Source organism: Gobius niger (assembly GCF_951799975.1).
Source record: "Gobius niger genome assembly, chromosome: 20".
NCBI classification, from domain to species: Eukaryota; Metazoa; Chordata; class Actinopteri; order Gobiiformes; family Gobiidae; genus Gobius; species Gobius niger.
Window position 1 is genome coordinate 7,842,585 of NC_136871.1, and position 17,380 is coordinate 7,859,964.

Below are 17,380 nucleotides of genomic sequence, written 5' to 3' on the forward strand. Positions count from 1 at the left end.
TATATGGGTCTTACCAAATAATAGCTTCAATATCGAGGGTGCTGCAGGGCTGAAACTCCCTCTCAACGATTCTTTGGGCAGCCAGGAATTTACCCCAATTACAAAATGATACAATATATTATTTTCTAAGCTGTTAATCCGTTTCCTGCAAACACACAAGTGCGGAGTCTCTCATGACATTTATTTCACATCTGCTATATTTTTCTCAGCCTAAGTAGCTCCATTGGTAGAGAGCTGGGTTAGTGTACAGGAGGTTGCTGGATCAAAAACCTGACCTTGACTCTTTTTCATTTTTTTTTTCTTTGGACTCAGCACTTTCTGGTTAGAACATGCATCGTCGCCGATGGTTCCAAACTCATTAAAAACAGGGAAATTACCCCTCAAGTGTGTTGCTGGGATCAAATTTCAGCCTGTGAATTTAGAAAACCCAAGCAGTCATCAGGCCCATGTTTGCTTGGAATTACAGCTCAGTGATAGCATGTTCGTCTCAAGTGAAGGAGGTAACTAGTCCAAACACAACCTTGACACTTTAATATTGCCTTCACCTTTTCCATTGCCCGCTGCACACATTGTCACAGCCTAAAACACATGATTGCGGGACGTTTCGTAGCAGTTCACTCAACCTGAGTAGCTTCATTGGTAGAGTGCTGAGCTAGTGTACAGGAGGTTGCTGGATCAAATCCCAACCTAAACTGTTTTTTATTTCCTTTTTCTTTTGGACTCAACACCTTCCGGTAAGAACATGCATCATTGCCTATGGTCCCACACTCATTAAAAACGGGGGAAAAACCTCTCCTCCAGTGTGTTGCTGGTACAAAATTGCAGCCTGGGAATTTAAATAGGCCAAGCTGTCAACAGGCCCATGTTTCAAGTGAAGGAGGTTGCTAGTCCAAACACAGCCTTGACACTTTTCTATTGCTTTCACCTTTTACATGGGCCACTGCACACATTGTCACATGAGTACAGCACGTTTCATAAGATTTGCTTTGCCCGTGTAGCGTTATTGCTTGTGCATTGGGTTTCCAACCATGAGATTGCTGGGTCAATTTTGACCTTAACCGCACCTATGGTCCCATTCTCATGAAAAACGCTTTCATATGCGTCACTAAAGAGCTAGAAATGGGGGGATCGTAGGAAAACAATTGAGGCAACACAAGGGAAAATGTCGAAAACAATCAAGGAAATGTATGGGGGGGGCATGACTTGAAGCTACCTCTCTCCTCCAGTGGGATGCTGGGAACTAACTTCTGCTCGATAACTTAGACAAAAGTAGCGCACATCACAGTCCAAGTACCATGGAGCTACAGCTCAGTGATAGTGTGCTTGTCTCTGGTGTAGGAGGTTGCTAGTTCAAATATGGCTGTGACACTTTTCTAATGCTTTCTCTTTTCTTGCCGGCATTTTAATAGGATTATGATACAGTGAAGTCTGCCTGTGATTTTAACAGTTTAAACAGTGTTAAGAGTTTCTGCAATTTCAACAGTTCTTACAGTTTCTGCAACAAAATAGGGATTTTTGCAATTACAACACAATTATGCCACTACATAGGGATTTTCACAATAGCACTATAATGCTACTTAAAGGGACTTTCGCATATAATAAACTGTAATGCAACTTAAAGGGACTTTCGCATATAATGCACTGTAATGCAACTTAAAGGGACTTTCGCATAAAATGCACTGTAATGCAACTTAAAGGGACTTTCGCATATAATGCACTGTAATGCACCTTAAAGGCACTTTCGCATATAATGCACTGTAATGCAACTTAAAGGAACTTTCGCATATAATAAACTGTAATGCAACTTAAAGGAACTTTCGCATATAATGTTCTGTAATGCAACTTAAAGGGACTTTCGCATATAATGTTCTGTAATGCAACTTCAAGGCACTTTCGCATATAATGTTCTGTAATGCAACTTAAAGGGACTTTCGCATATAATGTTCTGTAATGCAACTTAAAGGGACTTTCGCATATAATAAACTGTAATGCAACTTAAAGGGACTTTCGCATATAATAAACTGTAATGCAACTTAAAGGAACTTTCGCATATAATGTTCTGTAATGCAACTTAAAGGGACTTTCGCATATAATGTTCTGTAATGCAACTTAAAGGGACTTTCGCATATAATGTTCTGTAATGCAACTTAAAGGGACTTTCGCATATAATGTTCTGTAATGCAACTTAAAGGGACTTTCGCATATAATGTTCTGTAATGCAACTTAAAGGGACTTTCGCATATAATAAACTGTAATGCAACTTAAAGGGACTTTCGCATATAATAAACTGTAATGCAACTTAAAGGAACTTTCGCATATAATGTTCTGTAATGCAACTTAAAGGGACTTTCGCATATAATAAACTGTAATGCAACTTAAAGGAACTTTCGCATATAATAAACTGTAATGCAACTTAAAGGAACTTTCGCATATAATGTTCTGTAATACAACTTAAAGGGACTTTCGCATATAATGTTCTGTAATGCAACTTAAAGGGACTTTCGCATATAATGTTCTGTAATGCAACTTAAAGGGACTTTCGCATATAATAAACTGTAATGCAACTTAAAGGGACTTTCGCATATAATAAACTGTAATGCAACTTAAAGGAACTTTCGCATATAATAAACTGTAATGCAACTTAAAGGAACTTTCGCATATAATGTTCTGTAATGCAACTTAAAGGGACTTTCGCATATAATGTTCTGTAATGCAACTTAAAGGGACTTTCGCATATAATGTTCTGTAATGCAACTTAAAGGGACTTTCGCATATAATGTTCTGTAATGCAACTTCAAGGCACTTTCGCATATAATGTACTGTAATGCAACTTCAAGGCACTTTCGCATATAATGTACTGTAATGCAACTTAAAGGGACTTTCGCATAAAATGCACTTTAATGCAACTTAATAGGGATTTTCGCATATAAAGCAGAATAATGCAACTTAATAGGGATTTTCGCGTCAAAATGAGCAAGTTCAATCATGGGGCTCGCAAGGACCTAGTGTGATGAAGAGTGGTCGCAAGGGACGAGAGCGAGCGGGGAGTGCGCCAGGGGCGAGGGCCTTTATCGCCGCGCGCGGCTTTAATTTCCTTTAAAATTCTGTAAGCAGAACATCCATTTAGGCCATGTATAATGTACAACACTCACATTTGTAGAAAGTCATGCTTTTCTTGCGCCTATTATTGGAGGATCCGGCCCTTGGTCTTTTGATGATGAAGAATATCGTCCCTTTATCAAGCAAACTTGCCTGCCCCTGGGCTACGCTATAGTCTGCGTTTAGAAACACAAGAAGTGCTTTTCAAAAAAAGCTTTACTGTCATTTTTAAGCTTTAGAGTTAGTTTTTATGGCATTTGCAGGTATTCAATAATATATTTTATCACTATATTAATGTGGCTCAAAATATTGAACTTCAAATTCTGTTATGACAGGCCAAGTTCCATTATTATCAGAATCATAATTTCACCACCAGTTCTGTCTTGTCCTTTGGCTACAGTGTCAAATCCAAATAGCTTTGGAGTCACTGTGGCAAAAATGAACTTTGAAAGTATCTAATTAACTATCTGAATGATGTGTCATATTTTCCTCTTTGCCTTGCAGCAATCTGGACACCGACAAGCTCTCAGGTGGGTGAAATAAAGTCCCCGTCATTTATTTTGTGCCACAGTGCCTTCATGTTTGGCAGGGTAACAACCATCGCGAGGCTCACTCCCAGTTTATGATTGTTTTTTACACTTTGTCAGTAGATATTGGCATAGTGTATTCGCCAAATGCAACAGAATGAAAAGTTTATGCTGGGGCTGCACAATATGAGGAAAACTTGCCATATTTGAATATTGTGACGACAATATTCAATGACAACATTACTTTGATATTTTACTTAACTAAATAATGTAATCTGTTCCATATACAGAATGCAAGCTGTTAGTTTTTCACTAAATTGTGTCAAAACAAGACATATGTAAGTCCTTTTAAATGCAAAATTGTTATATTTCAAAAATGATTCAGCCGACACAGACACTTATATCTGTAGTCTGGTGTTATAAGTGATTTGCCGAAGGTGCACTGTGCTTGGATTGACAAAGGAGCTTTCTACAAATCAGATATGGCAACGTTTGGAGGACGACCCGATGATTTCGAAGAGGTTTTTACTGCAGGCTACTAGTTACCATAGACATGCGCTAGCCTAGCACTAGCCTAGCACCACTAAACTCTTCAAATACAAGGACTGCATGAATGAAAAATAAAAACTAATCTCCAGAAATCAACAACACTCTGTATAACTTAGAAATGAGGCCCTATGTCAAAAATTGTGAAATATCACTTAAATGAAGCCAAATATGAGATTTATAGGTTCTCCTCCAAATCCATTCTTTGATTACCCACTGCAGAAATAGCATTTTCAGTGACGAGCTGTTACGCAGTGTGCCTTTAAATAGATGTAAACAAGTGACACTTTACAACAACACTTGGCAGACCAAAGTGATTTACATGAAAACACAAGAGAAAACATCACACATCAAGTTATTTTAATTTTAATTTTTAAGCTACGACAGGAAGTCACAGGAAGTGATCGTAAAGGTAAAGTTCCGTAGCGGTTTCACCCACTCATTTATTTCCCATTGACATAACATGGTCGGCACGGCAACAGTTTAAAATTGTTTGCTTTTATCTATTCACCTTATTCCGCCCCGCGCACTTTTGCCACTTTTTGCGTTGTCTCGGCACCTCGTTGTCCAGACACTTCCAGTCGAGCGCGAAGCCCGTTCATTTTAACGGAGAACGAGGGAAAATATTCTCTGCTGAAAATCTGATGTTTAGTCGATTGATTTGTGTAAAATGGCCAATGTTCATTTGCACCAACAAGTCAACACTGCAGCGTTTCTCTGCGCAGCCTGAAAACGGCTTTGTTTTCGTGTTGTGACTGATTTTATGTGGACTTCTCCAGTCCTATGTTAACACATAGGAGAAAAGGGGCAGGCACAATTCATGGCGGCGCCCACGCGAACCTCCGGAATAAGGTGAATCGATACAGATGGCATCTCTGGATTCGCCCATATATGGTCATGTTTGAAAACAGTTAAGGGGGAAAACAATTTGGAGAAAAATCTAGACTTTCTTTAATTATTCAAAAACTACTTTAACAAACACTGAATTATGAATAGTTTTCTACTAAATAAAGATACAAAGACATGGAGAGGAGCGAAGTGGTTCAACAGCCCATAAACACACAAATAACAGAGAATGCTAACTTGATGCTACATGTACATCGGGCTAATGCTAACTGTTAGCTAGCGCTAGCTACAACTGCCGTTTTTTCACTTCTACTGAACAATCTTCTGTGAGAAAACATCCATATGGACCCGATTTACACTTGACTTTATTTATGTGTGATAAATAAGTTCATATTCCACCAGAAAATTGCTAAAAAAAGAGTGTAAAATTGTGTTTCTCTAAAGATTCTATTTTCCCGCTCGGCGAAGCCACGCCCCCTTTTATGACGCAATGCCGTCTACATCCATGTCAGCGTCCAATAAGGAAGTGAAACTAAACATCACAAAACTGGTTAAACTAAAGAAAGCTGGGTACATTTTTTTTTTTAGCAAAATCTTAACTACAATTGTGTTAACTACGTTTTAGCAAAAATAGTGTCTAATTTATCATATGCACTTTAAAGGCATTTTCGGTGCTCCCAGACACTGAAAATGCTCTTAATGCAGTGGGTTATCAAAGAATGGTCTTTGAATGAGGACCTAACCTATTTCAATCTCCCAGTAAAGTTACAGTCAGGTCTGTGGAGAGATGATCCGCTCATAGTTCATTTTTTTGGTATTATTCAACAGTAAAATGATCTCTAATAAAAGAAATGCTAGAATTGTGTCCTATTTATTGGGCTAAATGTTGCACGGTGTGGCTTGATTATGATTTACTTAAGTTTATACTTTCCTGTGCACACATTGTGATCAGATCTCAAAGCAATAAGAGTACTAGCCTATAATGCTCAGTCTTTGTAGCCAGTCAGGTTTATTATGTCCTCCTTTGTCGATGCCATTCTTAGTGTTACTGTTCCTCAGACAAAGAGGAGATGCACCTTTAACCTTGACAGGCCCCTGACTGACGACTGTCGCATTCGCTGCAATTGTTATTTGACGGCTCAGTGACGAGTCTTTCATCAGTGGTTCCTAATGGCGGTCGCTCGGGGCCGGCGGGGGCACTCAATAATCGAAAATGTTTCAACATGAAAAGTGCGTCTTCTGCCTCTTTGATTGAAAAGAACTCTATAAAGCTGCTGTGCGTAGCTTTGCGCACCGGAAACAAGGTCAAGGTTTAGCTTTTCGATGCATGAGTATGAACAATCAATGTTGAAATCATCTGTCCAGTGGCTCGTCCTTGTAGTCGCGCTGGGTACATTTAGATCATTTCTTAGTTAGTTACACCGGCTCGGGCTGCACAATATGAAGTAAAACATGCGGCATTTCATCTTTTCAACAGTATGAATCATGAGCATTTTTGGTGTGTTTTGTGTAGGGATGCACCGACACCACTTTTTCTAAAACCGACACGAGTACGAGTACTTTGATTTAAGTACTCGCCGATACCAAATACCGATACGAGTACAAGGCATTTTCTTCAAAATACTGACTTTTTCACAGCAGATTGGCTAGTAATTAGTTAATTTATTCATTTACATTTCCTTGAGTAAAGTAGGCGACACTTTTAAGAGAAGTTACATCAAAATTTTATTATTATTATTATTTTCATTCAATATAACATTTAATTTTTGTTGCACTGTCCATCATAAACAGAACAGCCCGTGTCCAAAAGCTCCCAATGCCTGTGCTTTATTCATTTATGTATTTTTATTCAACAATTGTATTGATTAGGTTTCTTGTTACTGCAGCTAAATTGTCTCTTTAGTACAGCTCCATGTGGATTTTCTCATGTGTTTATAGCAGCTTAGCCAGTCGCTACAGCATTTTAATTCTTTTGCTGCAGCTCATTTCGCTCAATATGGACATGCTGTATGTCTTTACTTTGGATTTTCTGAGTACATTTTAGTCGCTTGGTTAGTTTTTCAGATGAATAAGCCCCTGGGCATAAAACGGCGCAAGAATCGCCAAAACTGTTAGCCGCGAGTTGGCGGCTAGTTAGCAACATTAGCAACTTTAGCTGTATCTTGGAAACACTGCAGACTCCACGCTGCAGCACAAATAACATTTAGCTCTGATTAAAACCATCACAGACTCTGATTTAGGCTGCACGTCAAGTGGTGTTGGTTTCTGGTATCGGGACCTCATTAATGAGTACGAGTATGAGGACAAGCACGTGGCATCGGCCCGATACCCGATACTAGTATCGTATCGATGCATCCCTAGTTTTGTGTGTTTGTTGGAGCAAATTGTGTCAAAAGAAGACTTAAAAAAGACCAAATCAGGCCCTAAACGAGCCTCAACTATGACTAAAACGCAACTGTGTGCTATTGTTTTAGCCTCTGTTGGCAAAAACATGTGTAAATCTCAGTCAGATGAAGGACCTCAGTGATTTTGCAATGTGGCTTCTTGCAAAATGTGGAACACCTCATCTTACATTACAATAACAATCATTTGGGGATGTATAGTGCAGCCCTAGTGCTGGTGCATGAATAATGTGTTCTTTTCTTTGTTTCTTGTCTTGGTTGTACCTATGGTGCCTTACTCGTTATCTTCAACCATATGAACCAGATCCGTTGGCCTAGTTTTGTGTCTGCACCCTGGCATGTGTGAAGTGTGTCAGATGGGCTGTAAAAGAGAAAATAGGGCAGGGACCTGTAAATACCAGTCATACCAAGAATAAAACCTGGCTGCATTATTTATCGAATGGGAATGCCATCTCCTCCATTTGACGTAAAAAAAAAAAAAGTTCCCCGCAGCACTGTGTTCCCTTCATCTGGCCCATGTCGAGCCAAGTCTTCAGTTCTGTGTGATCGCTGGTTTGTGGTGGGTGTTCTGAGACGACTTGGACGCTGCTACTGAATCTGAGCAATTAGCCTTTTGTCACGTCGTATGGTTAAGTAATCGACGTAATGAAAGAACGCTTGACAGAGTAAATTGAAGTCACAGTGTGCTAAATTACTGTACGGCACACATGGTTTCTCTTACCTGACAGAGTTCTAATTACCAATTATTGGCAGGTTCTTGAGCTGTTCTTTACTCAGTAGTTTAAGTGTTGTGATTTACATCTCTCATCCAAGAAGCTTCAACAGCACAGATCTTTGTCTGGCCAAATATACACCGGTCCAGTTGGAGGGAATGTTGTCCTGTTGAGTTTGGTCTTTATTGTTGTGCTGTCTTTATTTTTACATGTGGTGTTGTTGTGTATTGTGTTGTTTTGTGCATATATGGCTCTTGTTATTTAAGAAAATAATAGACGGAAGGAAGGAAGGAAGGAAGGAAGGAAGGAAGGAAGGAAGGAAGGAAGGAAGGAAGGAAGGAACATAGGAAGGAAGGAAAAATGGAAGGAAGGAAGGGAGGAAGGAAGGAAGGAAGGAAGGAACATAGGAAGGAAGGAAAAATGGAAGGAAGGAAGGGAGGAAGGAAGGAAGGAAGGAACATAGGAAGGAAGGAAAGATGGAAGGAAGGAAGGAAGGAACGTAGGAAGGAAGGAATGAGGGAAGGTAGGAAGGAAGGAAGGAACGTAGGAAGGAAGGAACGAAGGGAGGAACGAAGGAAGGAACGTAGGAAGGAAGGAAGGAAGGAATGTAGGAAGGAAGGAAGGAAAGATGGAACGTAGGGAGGAAGAAAGGAAGGAATGTAGGAAGGAAGGAACGTAGGAAGGAAGGAACGAAGGGAGGAACGAAGGAAGGAACGAAGGAACGTAGGAAGGAAGGAATGTAGGAAGGAAGGAAGGAAAGATGGAACGTAGGGAGGAAGAAAGGAAGGAATGTAGGAAGGAAGGAACGTAGGAAGGAAGGAAGGAACGTAGGAAGGAAAGATGGAACGTAGGAAGGAAGGAAGGAACGTAGGAAGGAAGGAAGGAATGTAGGAAGGAAGGAACGTGGGAAGGAAGGAAGGAACGTAGGAAGGAGAGAAGGAAAGAAAGAAAGAATTATTAGGATTATAAGTGTAAAACTACAACTAATAATGTGGTCCTGTTGTTGCTTAAAGTGCAAGAAGAGAAATGACATTTAAGATGATAAAATTAGGTTTATCTGATATTTCCAACAACAGACATTTGTTTATCGTTACTATGACAACAGCTACAATGGAAATAGATAGGAATCTAGCTTCCCGCCTCCAGCTAAGCCCGGAATGTTTACCAACAATTAAAGGGTCTATAGTCTGGAAAATACAGTACTTACCTCCTTTATGTTCATCAAAGAGCAATCACAAAACATTTCATTTCAGGACAGTCTTTTCGTAGCTACGTTTTAATTCTGTTTTTGCTTTTTAATTACTGTTTAAAACTGCAGTGAGATTGGTATGATTGTTAATGATCTGGACCAGAAGTTTAAACTTGTTGCTTAGTTAATATGTGCACTTTGTCTGTTCACTCTCTCTGTTTTTGCCCCTCTACCAGATTATTTCTCTCAGCACCTGGGCGAATACCTCAACGTGCTTTCATCGCTGGAGAGTCTCAACATTTCCATTCTCAAGGCCATGGATAAAACTAAAGAGGTACCATTCAATACCCCCGCTATTCATCAAAAGTCCTATCCCCTTTTGCATTGAAACCACTGAGCTAGAAATGACCTTGCCTGTCCAAATACAGTCAGGGTTTTGTGCTAAAAATGTGCTGAGTTCGATGCTGATTCAAGTCGTTCCCAGAAAGCACTGTTGGCGATCCGCAGGTGCCAAAGCAGCTCTTCCAGAATGCATGACTAAACACAAAAGAGCCGCAATAAGTGGCTTTGACTAATTACGACAAAACGCTCCTCTGGTCTCACTTTGGGCCAAGTGATGGGCTAATTTAAGTGCCTTTTTTCATTTCCATTAATACAGCCCAGTTTGAAAGTGACATGTTTTCAAACTGTGCTGACGCGCCGTCCACTTAACCAAGACATTTCCAAGTCAAAACACCCAAAACGGTTTCATTTTTACATAAATTACTGCACCGGCATTATTCTTGAATCAAACCTACACAATGATTCGGAGAAAATACTCTTACGCTTATGTGTGCTTGTGCTTATGTGAAGAAAGAGCTATTTTGTAGCTCAGTTTAGCGGCGAAGTCAAGTTTTGTTCTGTGCTAAAGCGCCGTCTACTTACCATGAAATTTCCAAGTCAAAGCACTGCCTTAATTGCAACCGGCAGCTTATTTTGCGAACAGAGGAAGCGTCCATAAATTGCGGCTTTGAGTGGTAACAGCCTTGCTCGTTAAATGGGGAAGCATAAAAGCGGTGTTGTGAATACTTATGCGCCCCGTTTTAATTAGCCCACCTTGCTCTTGTCTTCTCTTCCTTATGCTGTCAGAGTGGGCCCAGTCCGCGGCGGTTTTCGGCTCTAGTTAGCATACGCCACCTGTTCTGTTCCCGCTGTGGTCTGCTAATCCCATGGCACACTCGCAGTAGTAGCCGTAGCGTGTCTTAGCTCGACTGCATTGTGGAGCGTTTTCATTTTAATGTCACTCCTCTGAGGATCTTTAACTAGACGGCTCGATTAAGCCTCAATCGAATAGCAAAGATTTCAGCAACCAACGTCCTCCGCAAATAACAAAATATCTTGTCTCCATGGGGACGTAAACCTGCCAGCTGTTTAGACTGCTGTATGTGCCTTAATATCTGTATAAAGTGGCTCTGTCTGAATAGGGCTGTCAAAATGTAACTTCCCACACACTAATTGATGCTAAAACTATCACCTCATCTAGATTCTTAGGTATTGGTTAGAGGTGTTTAAATAATACCCAAAAGTCGGACCGATATATAGACCGGCTGGGTTGCAGGTGACATCACAGCATTCTAAAGGCCTATAGATACAGACGGCATCTCTGAAATCGCCCATATATGGTCATCTTTGAAAACAGTTAAGGGGGAAAACAATTTTGAAAAATCTAAACTTTCTCTAATTACTCTAATTACTCAAAAACTACTTTAACAAACGCTGTATTATGAATATAGTTTTCTACTAAATAAAGATACAAAGACATGGAGGGGAGCAAAGTGGTTCAACAGCCCATAAATACATTAAAAAACGGAGAATGCTAACATGATACTACATGTTAGCATTGGGCTAATGCTAACGGTTAGCTAGCGCTAGCTACAACTGCCGTTTTTTCACTTCTACAGAACAATCTGCTGTGAGAAAATATCCATATGGACCCGATTTAAAATGGACTGTATTTGTATGTGATAAATAAGTTCATATTCCACCAGAAAGATTCTATTTTCCCCCTCGGCGAGGCCACGCCCCCTTCTATGACGAGATGCCGTCTGTATCTATACTATTATAAAAAGGAAAAATGATTTAGTTTTTGAGGAAATTTTTGGTCTTGTACAGAGAGATCATGGACCCACACTGTAAATTCCAACTCATTGCACTTAATTGGAATAAGTTGTAAACCCGATGCATAACTATTACTCCCAATGTTAAGCCATGATTACTAGAAACGCTAGTATGATTAAGACGGCTTTCACAGTGTTCATTACTAATGATACAAGTTCTGATTAATAGACATGTTAGTACTGGCAACTGGGAATTCTGAGTACTGTTCACTTTTGTTACTTAAATATGGCCTTAACCTGTACTATTATGCTTAGTACTGGTTAATGGAATATTCCTGTTCCCTTTATGGTTTATATGTTAATCCCATGAATTAAGTTTTACAAATTTAGTACAAGATATAAATGTTGTAATAAAGCAAAACAAAGTATAGTTATAAAGTCCATTTATTTAACATTAACACAGTGTAAAACACTTACATTTTTACGTGCAGTTAATGATAGAACATCTCTATTTCTGCAGTTATAGTTCACATCAGTCCAAACAGGTGGATTAGTCTGTACTGAGCCGATGAAGACGAGGAGCTGAAGTGTCTCAGAAAGTTCCACAGACTCTGTACATGCAGCAGGTTCTGCAGGCTCACAGCAGGAGGAAGGGGATCTTTGTAAATCACCGTCAAGTCTTCATCAGCGTAGTCAGATTTCTGTAAGACATAAAAACAACAAAAATACTTTAGATACAAGTCCCTATGGCAAGACCAAAACCTACAGGTAAAATGTTGCTTTGTCTCATCCAAACATCTCAGCTCTGACTCTGTCTCACCTCAGTGTGTTCAGCTCCAGCCTCAGCAGATCCTTCAACAGCTGCTCTTCAGTCTGACACTGGACACACACAAACCATTCACAAATGTTATTTCACATCCAACTTATGGCCACTTTATCAGAATACAACGATGAGTGCCGTCTTACCTACTGCCTGGATGATGAGATCGTCTCAGAGTTTTCACAGCAGTTCAGACTTCTGTAAAACAAAGAATTTCAATCAGCAAGCTCAGTAAAAAACAGGTAAAAAAAGACTATGGACTTCCTCAGAGTTTTATGACAATAAGGATAAACATTCATATAAAAATCATATAAAAAATCAGGATTTAAATTTATATATTTATATTATATTTGAAGTCTAAACACTTGTGTACTAATACTAAAGTCATTTGAGTGTCTCACCTCATCGTGTTCAGCTCCGTCTCATCAGGTCTTTCCACAGCTGGACTCCTCAGTCTGACACTGGACACACAAACCATTTCAAAGATTATTTTACTAAATGACATGCTGTTTAAAACACTGATCCGTGCAGTCTTACCTTCGGTCTTGATGTAGAGTCAGTCTCTAAATCTTCACAGCTGTCACTGTCTGGGAATAAAAGAAAAACTTTAATCATAACCAGTAGTATTAGATGTTGTGGACAGGCTGCACCTGATTTAACATTTGAAATAATGAGTATTACAGTAATAGAGCCAAAGCTAATATGTAGATGGTCCATGAGTAAAAAATGCACAAATGACTGTGCTGCTGCACACTCAGTAACACTCAGTAAATTACCCTTAAGTATCTATTTTCTGTCTTTAAATGACATGTGTGGAGCTTTACTACATACATTTGTATCACTAATGTTAGACAGGCCACTGTACGGTCACCAAATTAAATAACAAATAAGGTAGAGCAAGAGTGTTATTGCATTTTTCCAAATATAAAAAAATACTGAAAATAGTAACAATACACTCACCTTATGTCGATTAATGAGAAATAAAACAGGAAAGGTCCTGTTTTCTGCTGTTTCTGCTGATGATACACTGAGGCTGTTCGACACTTCTCTTTTGAATTCAAAACAGTTCAGAGCAATCTGATTGGCTCATTCTGTTCATGTGACATATGACCTGAGCCAATCACAGGCAGCATAGGTTGCAGCTTAGTTTTGCCCGTTACGATTACTAGACAGTCAAGTTCCCGTTACAGGGGGGCAGTAGAGGACACTGGGGGGGTTAGTGAGAGTTACTAAAACCATGTACTGGATAAAGAGAAAAGCAAGTCAAGCCAATGTTCAGCCTATATTATTCAAAACGGGCAAATCCTAGTAAGTGGGACAGAATCTGATAATGGATACTTTAGATTGAGCGTGAGCACGACAGGACGACAAATAATCATTACAGGCATCATGTAAAGTTAGTCAGTACTTGTAAAACCCTATTTTTGGAGCAGAAACATGTTGCTGTAAAATGGAAAAGCAATTAATCATAATTTTCTCTTGAAAATGTACCTCTTATATGGAATAGAGGGTTAATGCTGAAAATTTCAGGTCTCTTAGTAATTATAACACTTTATTTCATGTTGCGACCTTAGTTGGAATTTACAGTGCAGTGACTGATAATAATGATCATTTTTTTGAATCATGCAATTTCTTTTTAACTACAACTTGTGAAAGTGTAATGCTGTTAATAGGAAAACTGGCTCCTGCCCCCCACTGGGTCCAATGACATCATCACATTGTAGAACCTGCAACCCAGCAATAGGCGATTTTTCAATATCGGATTTCCTATATCTCCACGAACGAAAGTGATCGAAACTTCCCGGAAAGAGCGAAGTCCGGGCGTTAAAACGAGTCCTCCCACAACTCCCTGGGCCTCAGGGGAACAGAGAAACATTGCAATGAAAACTGTTCAGCTATAAGTTTGTTAAATCGCTACAAGTTTCTCTAAACCTCCGTCAAAATGGACATGTTGCATGACATTTTTGAAGATCAGAACCTTTCAATTCAATCGCTAAATTAGTTTTAACCTCTGCAAATTGTAATTTTGATTGCCTCACAAAGTGCTGCAGTATGCTAATGCTAATGGCAGCATGCTAATGCTAATGGCAACGAATCAATGCTGGGACAGAAACTATGATTGAATCACCTAAAGTAGTAAAATAAAATAGGCCACTGCTGGAGTGGCCAAGTGTTTTTACAGGATTAAATCTGCCAAAAATATCGGCCGAGCAAATCGGCATAGGCCAATAAAAATCCCCCAAAAATCGGCATCGGCCTTAGAAAAACCCTATCAGTCAATATTGGTACTTTGCTGTCTATTCAAGATTAGAGCTTTTGTGAATAATGTCTTGATCTATAGTAGAAGTCATATGACAAAATAAGAAACGTGATCTAACCTAATCTATAATTATGATTAAGCTTTCTACGTGGTTAAAGCAGTACTAAGTAACTCATCCCCCTTGAGGCCATAAGCGCCACTGCAGGTGTCGTAACATGTTGCGTTTTTTTACTCATTCATTTTCCGCGAGAGTAAATACTACGCCAACAGAAAAGACAAATGGAGAGAGGGATATTGTACATCCAATTACACAATGGAGTGCAATTGGACTCAAACTTGGCTGTAAATACTGTTGAAGTGGCGCTAGCCCACAGTTAGCTTTGCCCGTTTGCCTGTTAGCTTCTTCTTCATGATTCCATTAGTGTGTATTGGTGACGCCGTAGGCAGCGAAGTTGAAATTGCGGTTTTCTGGCCAGAGACACCAGGGAGAGATGAAAGACCCCCAATTATTATATTACCCTCAGAGGGACTACGAAAAGGATTTATTATGGTGAACAAGTTGCTTAGTACTGCTTTAAGAAAATGATATTTGGGTGACCCGGCAGCACAGTGGTTAGTGCCTGTGCTTTCTCCCCACATTCATTCAGCCTCTATTTAGCCCCTATTTGATTCGATTCACCTTGCATCATGGAGCCACCCAGTACCCCAGTAATGCAATATGGGATGAATTCATTTTGCCTGTTAAGCTGTCACATCTGCAGTAGACAGATGAGGGAGAGATTGCCGGAAATTGCTTTGGGGGATTTGTGGTTTTAAAGCTTTCTGTTCGTGCTTGTTTTGCTTTGTTCCAGGAGTATCAGGGGTCCAGCGTGTTGGGCCAGTTCGTCACACGCTTCATGCTCAGGGAGACTTCCAGCCAGCTGCTGTCTCTGCAGAGGTCACTGCAGTACGCCATGGAGGCGGTGGAGGAGCAGAGCATCCCGCCCTCGTGAGTACGGTCTATTGTGCGGCATCTTTGTCAACAGCGAAGTACGCACACAAATAAATACAGCTTTTATTGAGAGGAGCAGTGTATTGGCAGTAATCCCCAGGTAAAAAGTGTTATAGATCTTTATAAGTATGTCTGTATTGATCCAAGCTGCTATTCAAGAATAATAATAATAATAATTAATTGGAACTTTCGATCTTTGTCACAAACAAAAAGAAAAAAAAACAAGTAACAACAGACGACATCTAACTAAGTCATCATCGCAATAAGGTACAAGCTAATGTTCCTGAAATAAGGGTTAGACAAAGCTTTCCTCTCATATATTGTGGTCTATATGACTCATTTCTTTATTTCTTTATCATGGGGGGTTCAGCACAGGTTGTACACGGCAAACTGTGCTTGTGTTTATTTTGGGAATACAATTTTCTTGGTGTCAAGATTGTACCTACATTTCAGTAACACAGAATATTCTTTCTTTCTTTCTTTCTTCCTTTCTTTCTTTCTTTCTTTCTTTCTTTCTTTCTTTCTTTCTTTCTTTCTTTCTTTCTTTCTTTCTTTCTTTCTTTCTTTCTTTCTTTCTTTCTTTCTTTCTTTCTTTCTTTCTTTCTTTCCTTCTTTCCTTCGCTCTTTCTGCTGCTATCGAGCGGAACATTGAAACACTATGAAAGGCAACAGCAAGGACAGAAGTGCGGAATGAGACTGGTATTGGAAAAAACATGAACACCGAGGCAGTAAACAATATCGTCTGATGGTGTGAGCGTGGCAGTGCGGGGCTGTATTGAGTTGTAATTTACCACAGCGTCCCGTCAAACAAGCCTCTCTTCAGGTGAAAATTGAAGGCGAACAGCAGGAGCCTTCTTTATGGAAGAATACATTGACAAAAACTGGATCAGGGAAGTGTGCAGCCAAGAGTTTGTTTGATAATGGGCATTGTTCTTTCTGCACCTTAAAGTCATGTCATTCATGATTTTATTTCTCTGGCAAATGGAGATTTCTGATGTGTGAATTGTAAAGTCCCCAGGTCTTTGCAGCTAAGGCTTTTCTGATCATCAACCTAAGTTATGCGCACTTCTGGCGGGCACTACTGACCATGACCTTGGCTCAAGATCTGGAGATTCGCGGGCCCGCGGGCGCTGCACTGCGGGCACCCACAGTTCTTGATAGCTTGCCCCGAGGCACTGGTTGAGGCATGGGTCAAATAGAGACCTGACACATTTCCCAAAATAAATTACCAAGTCGACTAATACAAATAAACACTGGGGTAAAGCTCTTGTGTTTGTGTGCACTACTCAAAGTAGTTCAGTAAACATCTTAGGAGTGCAGGCTGCTTGACATTTCCCAGAATGCCAAAACATTGCAGGTGGCAGCGAGTGAAATTTAATTTCCATTTTAATGCCTGAGAACTTTAATGCCACAATTGCCAAAAAAATATTGGCATGTTTCATTTTGGATGATTTGTAAACATTCAATCAAACAGGGGAATGAGGATTCCTGGACGGGACCTTTTCTGTGTGGAGTTTGCATGTTCCCTCTGTGTCTGTGTAGGTTAGTGGTAAAAACATGTGCAATAGGTTACTCCTCCAGCCAGGTGTTTCTGACCTCCAGCCTCGCTCCACATCATGGAGATGGGTGTGAGTAAGATTGTGCAGCTGAATTTGTTTCAGACAATATTTTTTTCTTGTGTTTTTGACGAATGTATGCAGTAAAAAATAGTTGACAACGTCATTGCTGTAGGTTCTGCCTCTAAGGAAAACTTTCATTTTCAAGAGCAAGGAGCCAGACTGATGGTCAGAATCACCTGGCTGGAGGATATACCTATTGTACATGTTTTTAGTGGTAGGGGAAACCGGAGTACCCGGAGGAAACCTACACAGACACGGGGAGAGCCTGGCCC

General features: G+C 39.9%; 1 protein-coding gene across 1 annotated transcript in view; it reads left to right on the top strand.

The window, feature by feature from the left end:
• Positions 1-17,380, top strand: part of necab3 (N-terminal EF-hand calcium binding protein 3) — an 87,894-nt gene that overhangs the window by 37,237 nt on the left and 33,277 nt on the right. The window contains exons 4-6 of the mRNA XM_079579326.1: positions 3,604-3,629; positions 9,559-9,656; positions 15,350-15,486. Coding sequence (XP_079435452.1) covers positions 3,604-3,629; positions 9,559-9,656; positions 15,350-15,486 — 261 coding nt within the window. The remainder of the gene's footprint in view (positions 1-3,603; positions 3,630-9,558; positions 9,657-15,349; positions 15,487-17,380) is intronic.